Source organism: Gossypium hirsutum, chromosome A10 (assembly GCF_007990345.1).
Source record: "Gossypium hirsutum isolate 1008001.06 chromosome A10, Gossypium_hirsutum_v2.1, whole genome shotgun sequence".
Classification (NCBI taxonomy): Eukaryota; Viridiplantae; Streptophyta; class Magnoliopsida; order Malvales; family Malvaceae; genus Gossypium; species Gossypium hirsutum.
Window position 1 is genome coordinate 106,760,357 of NC_053433.1, and position 12,361 is coordinate 106,772,717.

At 34.3% G+C, this 12,361-nt stretch overlaps 1 protein-coding gene and 1 long non-coding RNA gene across 2 annotated transcripts; both read right to left on the bottom strand.

Annotated features, from left to right (window-relative positions):
* Nucleotides 1–3,539: 3,539 nt before the first annotated feature.
* On the bottom strand, nt 3,540–4,230 carry LOC121207613 (uncharacterized). The gene is made up of 2 exons (XM_041077965.1): nt 4,115–4,230; nt 3,540–3,959 (listed from the first exon to the last, which is right to left on the bottom strand). The coding sequence occupies exons 1-2, from the start codon at nt 4,139–4,141 to the stop codon at nt 3,555–3,557; spliced, it is 432 nt and encodes a 143-aa protein (XP_040933899.1). The 5' UTR covers nt 4,142–4,230; the 3' UTR covers nt 3,540–3,554.
* A 6,541-nt stretch (nt 4,231–10,771) lies between these two features.
* LOC107963493 (uncharacterized) lies at nt 10,772–11,905 on the bottom strand. Its single transcript, XR_005902714.1, has 5 exons — nt 11,795–11,905; nt 11,232–11,303; nt 11,049–11,120; nt 10,898–10,966; nt 10,772–10,805 (listed from the first exon to the last, which is right to left on the bottom strand). It is a non-coding gene; the product is annotated as an uncharacterized lncRNA (long non-coding RNA).
* Nucleotides 11,906–12,361: the final 456 nt, after the last annotated feature.

Below are 12,361 nucleotides of genomic sequence, written 5' to 3' on the forward strand. Positions count from 1 at the left end.
ATATGGAGACGCCAAACTTCGATTTGTTCTCTGACAATACAGAGATGCCAAATCATCTTAGATTTGCTTCATCGTAAACACGTGAAAGCCAAACCAGCTATGTCTTCGATTTGTTCCTTGTAAGCACAATGATGCCAAATCATCTTGGATCTTGCTTCAATATAAACATCTGAAGGCCAGATCTGCTACGTGTCTGCTCTCCGTCGAATATGGAGACGCCAAACTTCGATTTGCTCTCTGACAATACAGAGATGCTAAATCATCTTAGATTTGCTTCATCGTAAGCACGTGAAAGCCAAATCAGCTATGACTTCGATTTGTTCCTTGTAAGCACAGGGATGCCAAACCATCTTGGATCTTGCTTCAGCCAGATCTGCTGTGCTGCGGCCTATTACCCTACTGCTTAGGGGATTAAGGCGCGTCATCTTTGATAACATGTAGAATGATTATGCCTGATAATTAAGATGCTATGATCGAAGTGAGTCGAACATGTTATGGTGCAACATGTTATGAACATGATCCCTATCCTAGATGTCACCACTCATTCCTTCACTTGTCTTTTCTCTTCTCAAAGTATTATTCTTACTCAGCTTGTAGGCCTGTAGCCTTCCTCACAGGCTACGATCCACTGAGGATGTCTGTAAGATAATCTTTCCTTAGAATTGAATCGTTGGTTTTGTCCATTTTCCTTTTGGACTGGAAGAAAGAAATTCCTCGAGTTCCTTCATCCCTTACTTATGTGAATTTCTCGAACAATTGTCCTATTTTAGTTTCTTGTATTATCTAGAAATTCCAGAGTAATGCGCAAAACTTCGTTTGTGAATATTTTAGTTCATCTATCATTATTTCGATGCAACATACTTAAAGAATAATGGAAGATGAATAAATTTTAAGAATAATTGAATTTGAATGAATTATCGAAAAAGATACAAAGGAAATTAATCTGAAAGCCTATCTTTGAGAAGAAAAAAAATCTAAAGATAGCAAACAGGCCAAAATTAGATGCCCTAGATATCGCCGCTTGAGTGCTTATACATCAACTTCATGAAGGCATGTGTTCAAAGTACTCTGTCGATGCCCTAATATGCAACATTCTTCGTTCTTTGTTAAGCAAGATTATCGGATGCTTCAAAATTTGAGTCGCCTTTTTGGGTTGTCAACTCAAAACCCCTTTGGTCACAAGGTGCCCTTTGAGGGTTTTCACCAAGGCCTCTCCATTTTTTTTTTGAAAATCGAAACCTCAAAGTGCCCTTTGTGGGTTTTCACCTTGGATTCTCTTCTCCTTTAGACAAAGTATTTTTTAACTGAGTCTGAGTTTACTGGGTTGGGTAAACTTTTTCCATCCATTTCCGTTAAGATTAATGCACCGCCAGAGAAAGTTTTCTTCACGACATACGGCCCTTCCCAGTTCGGCATCCATTTTCCCCTAAAGTTCTTTTGAATAGGAAGGATCTTTTTCAGTACAAGGTCTCCTTCGTGGAACTCTCTTGGTCGAACTTTCTTATCATAAGCTTGCATCATTCGCTTCTGATACATCTGACCATGTCAATGGCTCTTAGCCTCTTTTCCTCAATCAAGTTCAACTGGTCATATCGGGATTGAACCCATTCAGCTTCATCTAACCTTATCTCTGTCAAAATTCGAAGAGAAGGTATTTCTACTTCAATAGGTAACACTGCTTCCATCCCATAAACTAACGAGAATAGGGTTGCCTCAGTAGAGGTTCTGACAGATGTTCGATAGGCCAGGAGTGCAAACAGTAACTTCTCATGCCAATCCCTATAAGTCTCAGTCATCTTCCCCACTATTTTCTTAATGTTCTTGTTGGCGGCCTCCACTGCCCCATTCATTTTTGGATGATAGTGAGATGAATTGTGATGCTTAATCTTAAACTGGTCGCAAACCTCTGCTATCGTTTTATTGTTTAAGTTCAATGCATTGTCGGATATGATCTTCTCAGGCATTCCATACCGACAAATGATCTCCTTCTTCAAGAATTGACTTACAGCTGATTTAGTAACATTCGCATAAGAAGCAGCTTCTACCCATTTTGTAAAGTAGTCAATTACCACGAAGATAAACAGATGTCCATTCGAAGCTTTTGGTGATATTGGTCTAATGACATCTATGCCCCACATGGATAAGGGCCATGAAGAAGTTATAACATGCAAAGGTGAAGGTGGTACCTGAATTTTGTCCCCATAAATCTGACACTTATGGCATTTCTTGGTATAGTTGATACAGTCCCCTTCCATAGTGGCCCAATAATAGCTAAACCTCATGATTTGCCTTACCATCGTGAACCCATTTGTATGCGTCCCACATACACCTTCATGAGCTTCTTCTCAGATTAGCTTAGCTTCCACAGCATCGACACATCTCAAAAGTACTTGGTCTTTCCTTCTCTTGTACAGGACATCTCCGTCCAAGACATAGTCGCAAGCTAACCTTCTCAAAGTTCGGTTGTCATTTTCATTGGCCTGTTCAGGGTATTTATGATCTCTCACATATCGTAATATATCCTGGTACTAAGGGTTATCATCCTTTTCTTCCTTCTCAATGTTACAACAACGAGCTGGAGCCTCGTAGACACTCATTTGAATTGGTCTTATCTCCTCCTCTTTATTCACCTTAATCATTGAGGCCAAGGTTGCTAAAGCATCTGCCATCTGATTCTCGTCTCGTGGGAGATAATTGAAGGTGATGTCATCGAACTCCTCAAGTAATCCCAAAACTACCTTTCGATAATTGATCAATTTAGGGTCCCTTCTCTCCCATTCACCTCTAAGCTGATAAATTACCAACGCAGAATCTCCATATACTTTTAGGGTTTTTATACCTCGCTCTATAGCTGCTTGAAGTCCCATGATGCATGCTTCATACTCAGACATATTGTTTGTGCAATCAAAGTTCAACTTGCACGTGAACGGATAATGATCGCCATTCAGGGATACCAAGACTCACTACAGCAAAACAGATTTTTAGCGGCGCTTTTTTTAGCCTTTAGCGGCATTTCTAAGCGCCACTAAAACTTTTTGCGGCGCTTTTGAAAACGCCGCTATAGACGGCGCCACAAAAACTGGTGGCGTTTATTAAAAAAAAGCGTCGCTAAAAGTCGTGGCCCTTAGCGGCGTTTGAAGAAAAAGCGCCGCTAAAAGTCGTGGTCTTTAGCGGCGTTTGAAGAAAAAGCGCCGCTAAAAGTCGTGGCCTTTAGCGGCGTTTTTCCCACAAACGCCGCTAATTTTGGCAGATTTGCAATACTTTTTTTCCACCAATATTCAGCCCTTCCTGCATTAAAATCCAACCAAATACAACAAATATAGCATAAAATGCGGCCAAAATACCAAATTTAGCATAAAAAAATACAACCAAAAATATTAATTCTAAATAATACTTCAAAATTAACGAAAGATATATGATGTCATTAATAAAGTATGATTTAAAATATTCTTAGAATAATGTTAAACGTGACAAAGTTAAAAATATTCTTACAACGGGAAAACTAATGTCTAAGATGGCGGCTTTTGCGACTGTTGAAACATCTGCATCATCTGCTAAAGCTGTAGCTGGAGGTCATCGTACTTTTTCCTATGCTTTGCCTCTCTCGCTGTTGCCGCTGCCTCCCTCGCTGCTGCCTCCGCTCTAAGTTGTTGCTGGAGTTCTTCATATTTTCGTTGAACCCCGGCAATTTGCTCAACTGTGTTCGCTTGCATCTGAGCTATCTGATCTCTTAACCTCTGAACTTCAGCTTTAGCTTGACTTCCGGAAAGCATGTATTGCTGGGAGCCGGATCCAAAATATTGGGTCGGGGTAACACCAGATCCTTGAAATCGAACCCGACCATACCTTTCAGGACCCAAAACTTCAGTGATAATTCTGTTATCAATGTTCTCAAGATTAACAGAACTATCAGTCGAAGTAGTCGCTTCATATTCCGCCTTCTTATCCTTTAGTTTCTCCTAAAAAATCAATTAAAAAGTTAGAAACGAAATATATAATAAAAAGGAATGCAACATAACATTATTTAAAACTACTAATGATGAATTGAATTAAACAATTATAATTAAACATTATAAATATTTAGAATAAATCAAATATTATTAAGTAAATATACCATAATTTCTCCAGCTTCGGATGTCATAGGAGATCCATCTTTTTTCCTATGCGTAATCTCAAAAAGCTGAAGGCGCCCAACTTTTTGTCCAGATTTGACTTCCTACAATATAGTAGTAAAAATATTATTTAATATTAGAAAGTTATTAATATTTGAAAGAATTAATAAAACTTTAATACCTCGGCCTCAGCTACAGAAGCAAAACTTCTCGACCCTGCCGTGTGCGTGAATTTTTGTTTTTGCCTGCTGCTTATTCCAACTCGCTCACGGTCCTACATAATGAAATTATTATTACGTATATAGTAAACACTATATATAAGAGTTTGGAAATACGTAATACCTCTCCTTTCTTTGAATTCCAGAATCTAACCGCATCTTCCCATTGGTACCTCAGCATTCCCGGCGGGACATTTCTCAATTTTTCCTCGAGGCTTATGTCTTTCTTAAAATATTGTTTTTTTAAAATGCTTTTATTGTCTCTCCATTTTTTACCCAATGTCTTCTTGATATAATCATCGGATACCTCTAAAGCAAATCTATCCTAAAAAACACAAGTTTAGAATGCAAATATGAATGAAACTTAAACCAAAATATTATAAATTACATTCACATTTTGTTACCTTAATATTAGCGAGAGCCTGATTTTTGTTGCTATCAGGCATGTGATGCCATGATTCGTAGTTGATGGGCAACATATTGGCATTTCATGCTAAAATGCCAATATAGCCTACTAAAAGTCGAGCTTCTGATCCAACAGGCTGGCCATAAGTATTTCTACTTACTTTGACACGGTCGGCAGGATCTAAGTCGTATAAATCACTAAGCAGTGTACGTCCTCGAGCTCTGCGCGTCCCACCATTTTCAGCTGAAAAATGATATACTATTATTATATTAAAATTTACAAATAAATTAATAATAAAAGTCAACACATGTAAAATAAACGTAACATTACTTTGAAATTCTTCAGGCTCGTCAAGTGTCTCTGGCACATTCGAAGATCCAACAACTGTCTGCTGTTCACTATTTCCTTCTTCCAAATTTGGAGTATTTTGGACAATACTTAAACCACGTAATCTTCTTCTACGCATTTTTCCTGCAATACACATAAAATAGTTAAAGTTTTAGTAACAAATTACAACAATAATAGTACATATAAAATAGTCAAATTATATAACATGACCAAGATTAAAATTATAATATTACATATAATTAAAAAAACGTAAAATCTTACTACATCATTATTCGTAAATATCTTCATTCACATCATCTCGAACCCATTGATATTGTGTACTAGTACTAGGGATATTTTCATCTAAGTTTTGTTCTAGAAAAGGTAATGTTTCTGATCTTTCGACAATGTCATCTCTACTTCCATTACCCATGTCAAACAAGTCTCTAGGGGTGTTCCGGAGTACAACATACCAACCTTCATCAATTGGATCTTTCGAATAAAAAACTTGTTTCACTTGAAAGGAAAATACATATGGCTCGTCCATCAATTGTTGTCCAGTGTGAATCAAGCGAGAGAAATTCACCATTGTAATTGTAATTGAAGAATTAACAACAACTCCACAATTTTGAGTTCTCCTCATTCTCTCGCGATACTTTGTATGAAATCTGTATCCATTGATGAGGAAGGCACTATATCTTTTTATTACTCTGTTCGGACCTTGGGAAAGCCATTTAATTTCATCATTGACGTCCTTCCCACTCCAAACCTACTGAATTGAAAGTAAATTAAATAATTATAAATGTATTATGTAAAAACATTCTTATTTGATTAACTAAATTTCGCGATTATATGTAACTTATTAACTTTAGTTACATACCGTTTGACTTAACCATTCATGAAAAGATTATGTGAATAACTTATTAATCTCTCGATGTTGTAATATTTGAGAGCGTGCACGAGATCTCAAAATTTGTTTGTACTCACTATATTAAAAACAAGTTTAATTGGTTAGAAGATAAACAAATCAAAACGACGAATATGTAAGACAATTTTATAACTTACTTGCGCAACGGTTCAATTGAATCATGGTGAAAAAGTACATATCGATGTGCCTGTATCCACGATATATCATCTAATTCTACAATTTCAACTTTGCCGATTGGTTCTCCATAACTTTGAAATAAATAAGTTTCGGCCAAGTCATGATCATTGAGCCCAGCATTTCTACTTGGTCTATTCAATCGTGTTTCAGCATCTTCTAAATATCTAGAACAGAAGGTCATGCACTCTTCTGCCAAGTAGCCTTCAGCAATTGATCCTTCTGGATAACGCTTATTGCGACAATATGACTTCAATTTGCTTAGGAACCTAAACACGATATACAATATTTATCAAAAGCTGTAACTAAATGTATAGAGGTGAATGAATGAATACTTGAGAAATAAATTAGCACCTTTCTATAGGATACATCCATCGATAAAAAACCGGTCCACCAAGGATTGCTTCGTGAGGGAGATGGATTACCAAGTGCACCATAATAGTGAAGAAGGAAGGTGGAAAGATCTTCTCTAAATTGCATAAAGTTAAAGCCGCTCGATCCTGTACTTTCTCAAGTTCTTCGACATTCAAAACTTTGCCACAAATAGCTTTCATTATACTAGATAGTTCAATTATACAGGACGTTACATTTTTTGACATACAGCACCGTAAAGCAATTGGGAGTAAATCTTGCATCAAGATGTGGTAATCATGTGATTTTAATGAATATAATCTTCGGTCTTTGAAACTCACACATCGAGATATATTTTACGCATACGCATCTGGAACCTTTATATCCTTCAACACCATGCAGAAAACTTCTTTCTCTTTCTTTGACATTGAAAAAATAGAAGGCGGCAACCGATATTTCCCATTCGGCAGTACTTGAGGATGAAGATCACGCCGGATTCTCATGTCAACTAAATCAAGTCGGCTCTGAAGATTATCTTTGATTTCCCATCGACATTTAAAATTGTCCCAATTATGTTCTTGTAGACATTCTTCTCAATATGCATGACATCAAGATTGTGGCGTAAAATGTTGTGCTCCCAATAAGGCAACTCAAAAAAAATACTCCTTTTCTTCTACAACTCCGCCTCATTAGGATCATCCTCTTCGTCAGATTCATCATCAGATTCATCCCTTGATCTTCTCCTTGTTTGCGTGATAGGTGGTTGATTCATCTTCCCGTAACTAAAGTTGATATCTTTTAACATAAACAAGATTTCAGATCCAACGGTCTGCTCAGGAGCTCCTCTGTACTCTTCAGTACCGTCAAATAGAGTCCTCTGAAATCTAAATTTATGATTTTCATCTAACCACCGACGATGGCCCATGTAAGAGAACTTCTACGCATTATACAACCACTTCGAACAAGTTTGCGCAGCACAACAAGGACATGCATAACGTCCTTTAGTACTCCAACCGATAAATTAGCATAAGCCGGGAAATCATTAATTGTCCACAATAAAGCTGCACGTAAATTAAAGTTCTCCGTTCTCAATACATCTATGTCTCAACACCCGACCATAATTGTTTTAACTCTTCAATAAGTGGCTGCAAATAGATGTCAATATCATTTCCGGGACCTTTCTCTCCAGGGATAATCATTGATAAAATAAATGAAGATTGCTTCATGCAAATCCATGGAGGCAAATTGTAAGGAACAAGCACTACAGGCCAAGTACTATACGAAGTACTCATGATTTTAAATGGATTAAATCCATCAGCTGCTAGCCCAAGCCTCACATTCCGAGGATCGCTTGCAAAGCTTGGAAATTTACTGTCAAATGATTTCCAAGCTAAAGAATCCGCAGGATGTCTTAATAATCCATCATCGGTCCGTTGATCATTATGCCACCTCATAGATTCGGCTATCTTTAAGGACATGAAAAGCCTTTGAAGTCTTGGTATCAGGGGAAAATATCGCAAGACCTTGACTGGCTTCTTTCTTAACTGTGCCCCACCTTCATCCGTATTCACATCTTCTGTATTACTATTCATCCAACGAGACTTACCGCAAACATGACAAGATTGTTGGTTTTTCTGATCACCCCAGTACAACATGCAGTCATTTGGGCAACTATAATTTTATCGTACCCAAGCCCAAATCTTTTATTAGTCTCTTCATATCTGACAAGACTGGGAATTTTTGCAAACGGAAACATTCTCTTAGAAACTCTAGAGCATTGTAAAAGAGTTTCCGGTCCACCCTCCAAAATTTTAAGTGAAATAGACGAATGCAGAAGGACAATTTCGAATATTTTGATCCCTCGTAAAGTTCTTCATTCATTTCATTAAGTAAATTGTAAACTTAGCCGCTTCTTCATTTGGCTCTCATTAGGTGCACTTTTCCCGTTTCGCAAAAAACATTTCCAGTAATATTACAATCCTCAGATATAATAAAGTCAGGTGGAAACGATTGCTCACCATGACTACGTATATTAAATGCATCCCGCATCATATCTTCCATGTCATCTTGTCTAACATACTATGGTAATCAGTATCAGGATAAGTCGGATTAATCGTTGAAGAAGTTCCACTAGATGTACACTCTCCATGGAAAATCCATTTTTTATACCCCCGAATAAAGCCATCAACAATTAGATGTTCGTAGACAACTTACGAAAATGCCAGTAGATGTTGCCACACTTCTTACACGAGCAAAGATCATATTCTCTTGGCTTGCATTTTGAAATGAAAATTTAGAAAAGTTTGTACTCCATTTTGATAGGCATTGCTTACCCTTGACAATTTCATCCAACTCCTATCCATTTTGTATTCTTGAAATCTAAAGTTCACAACATATTACAGTTACTTAAATGTTCTCAATTGATTTAAATCATATCATTATACTAAATATCAAGTCTCTAATGGGTATAAACTAATTCAGGCAAGTTGCGAGATTTTCAACTATAGATTTATGTATTATGTAAGTTAAGTAAATTTCGTAAACTAGTTATGTATGATATGATATATATTTAAGTATTATGTAAGTTATGTAAGTTATGATATGATATATATTTATGTAAATTATATATTTATCTAAGTTATATAAGTTATGTAATTATGTAAATTATGATATAAAATATATTTAAGTATTATGTAAGTTATGTAAGTTATATATTTATCTAAGTTATATAAGTTATGTACGTTTTGTAAGTTATATAAATTATGATATCAAATATATTTATGTATTATGTAAGTTTTTTATTTCACGATGTGGAAAATCACATGGATAATACATATCAAGTATCAAGTATCTACAGGTAAGTAGCGGGATTAAATAATATTTAATTAAATAATATTTATAAAAATTATTTTAATTAAGTAATATACATGTCGTTCGTTTTTATTTGACAAATCACGTGTGCAGTTAAAATAGTCCACACTTAATTTAATTTATGTTTTACAAGTCATCTTTTCTTAAGTACATATTAAAGCACTGTGTGGACATCCGTATTTAGCTTAAAAGCTATGATTTAGTTTGAATAAAAAGTTTAACTTAAATGGTAAAACGGACGAGAATATTTGTGATAAAACAGAGAATTTTTTAAGATTCATCATACGGGCGTTGTTACACCTAGGGAGGATCCATTATATCTTGCAGCTCGATATAAGGCAATCCGTCAGGTTTCCAGCCTATATACTTTGAATGTTTAAAATATTTAAAATAAGGTTGGAGAGAAGGTCAGCCATTGTTGTAATTTTGATAAAAATTAGTTATAACTTTTAAAGACATTTAAAAATATTAAATATTAAAATCAAACATTATTAATGCAAAAAATAGTAATTTGAATATAATAATATAAAAAAAGAATCGTAGTTTAATTTTTATAAGTAAATTGGAAATAAATATTCAATAGTAAATGAGCTCGATAGAACTTTTTTCAAGTCTTTTGAATTTTTTAAGATCATCATACGTGCGTTGTTACACCTAGGGAGGATCCATTATATCTTGCAGCTCGATATAAGGCAACCCGTCAGTTTCCAGCCTATATACTTTGAATCTTTAAAATATTTAAAATAAGGTTGGAGAGAAGGTTAACCATTGCTGTAATTTTGATAAAAATTAGTTATAACTTTTAAAGACATTTAAAATATTAAATATTAAAATCAAACATTATTAATGCAAAAATAGTAATTTGAATATAATAATATAAAAAAGAATCGTAGTTTAATTTTTATAAGTAAATTGGAAATAAATATTCAATAGTAAATGAGCTCGATAGAACTTTTTTCAAGTCTTTTTGAATTTTTTAAGATTCATCATACGTGGCGTTGTTACACCTAGGGAGGATCCATTATATCTTGCAGCTCGATATAAGGCAACCCGTCAGGTTTCCAGCCTATATACTTTGAATCTTTAAAATATTTAAAATAAGGTCGGAGAGAAGGTCATCCATTGTTGTAATTTTAATGGACAAGCAAGCTACACGGTAATAAAATTAATTCATACTTATTCATACTTAAGCTGAATCAAATAATAATTAAGTTGAACCAAATATTTAAAATTAATTTGGTAACAAAATAGTTCTGCTCCAAACAGAACCAGCAATTAAATCTTTACAAAATCGCAACCCCAAAATATTAATTTTTCCAAAATCATCATGATAAAACTATTATTGATTAGAATTTTGAAATAAAACGTACCTTAATAAAACGTACCTGGTCTACTCCACTCTCACCAGCAAACAGAGGCTGGAGTCAAAAAAGTAATATTTGTTAAGTAATTTAAAGTGAAAATGCATAGAAATAAGGAAAAAAAATTTAGCAACGAAACCTATACGTACCTAGAACAAATGTCAATGGCTGTGGTGTATTTAGTTGCACCAAATATTAATTCAGGTGCTCGATAGTACCTAGAACAGATTTAAGATTATAATAGTAGCACCAAATATATTTCAGTTTAAGCAAATATAAAAACTTTATCTATATCAGTACCAAATATTAATTCGAAGATTAAATGGCAGCTTCAGTTGAACCAATAGTTGCAGGAGGAGCAGGAAGCAGTAACTGAAATACATACAACATTAATTCACTAATATAGACACATGTAAGATTATAAGAGTAGCACCAAATATATTTCAGTTTAAGCAAATATGAAAACTTTATCTATATCAGTACCAAATATTAATTCGAAGATTAAATGACAGCTTCAGTTGAACCAATAGTTGCAGGAGGAGCAGGAAGCAGTAACTGAAACATATACAACATTAATTCACTAATATAGACACATGGAACTATATCCTAAAAGTCAAAACACAAGGAATTAAAGTATATGTACCATATTTAGTATACAATATAATTTAATTCATATATATTACTTCATATAATTATTATAGTAATAATTAAATTTATTAACAATCGTCATAGTACAAAAATAGGGAAGAAAAAATTAGGTGTTGGTTAAAAGCAGTCAAAAAATATTTTTGTACAAAATTAATTCAAATACTAAGTAAATCTTGACAAATAACCCAAACAAGAAGGAATTATATAACCAACCTGCAGTGTACAAGAAGTAACAGATAGGCATTTGATACTTGATAAGGATGCTAACAAACTGATACAAAAATTATCAATCTGAATGGCCGATCATTTTTTCAATTGCTCCCTGGAATGCATTGATTTATCAAATTAGATTCAATACACAGAACATAAATGTAAAATTAATTAATAATAAAACTTACTTGCGTCTCAGAAACAGATACAGAAGAATGACCCTGAAAAAGTTTAAAAATTAAATGTCAACAAAATCCAACTGATTTGTACCAAAATAGATCATCTTCAAACTACAACCATCTAAATTGAAAATTGATATAAGGCATAATGTGAGTAATCCTTAGTAAAACTTCATGTCAGTTTTGCGATATAATTCAGTCAAAATAAACTTCTCAGCCCAAAAATATGCAGCAGTTGTTGCAAATGTTTTTACATTACATATATTTATAATCCAGTCAAAATAAACTTCATGTCAGCTTTCCTAGATATAGAAAAAGGGATAGAAATGACATCCATATTTAGACATAAGTAAAAGTTTACAAGCTGCAGTGTTTGCAAAAGCTAATCATGAAAATATTGGTCAACAGATTGTTGCAGCACATCAAAATCTTGTTGTAAAAGATTGTTGATATTAGCAAGAAGTAAACTTTGGCCTCTAGCCTTAACAAGTAATGTGATAAGAGAAGTTTCCAACCTAAGTTAAGTGTTAAAAAAATATATATATAATAGGAAAAAGAAAATGGGGGAAGCAAATG

What these genes read in the sequence shown, in the direction of transcription:
- LOC121207613 (XM_041077965.1), bottom strand. Translation starts at nt 4,141, where the DNA reads ATGACATCCGAAGCTGGAGAAATTATG. An exon ending in CCGAAGCTGGAGAAATTATG is followed by an intron (nt 3,960 to 4,114) that starts GTATATTTACTT and finishes TTGATTTTTTAG; the next exon opens with GAGAAACTAAAGGATAAGAA.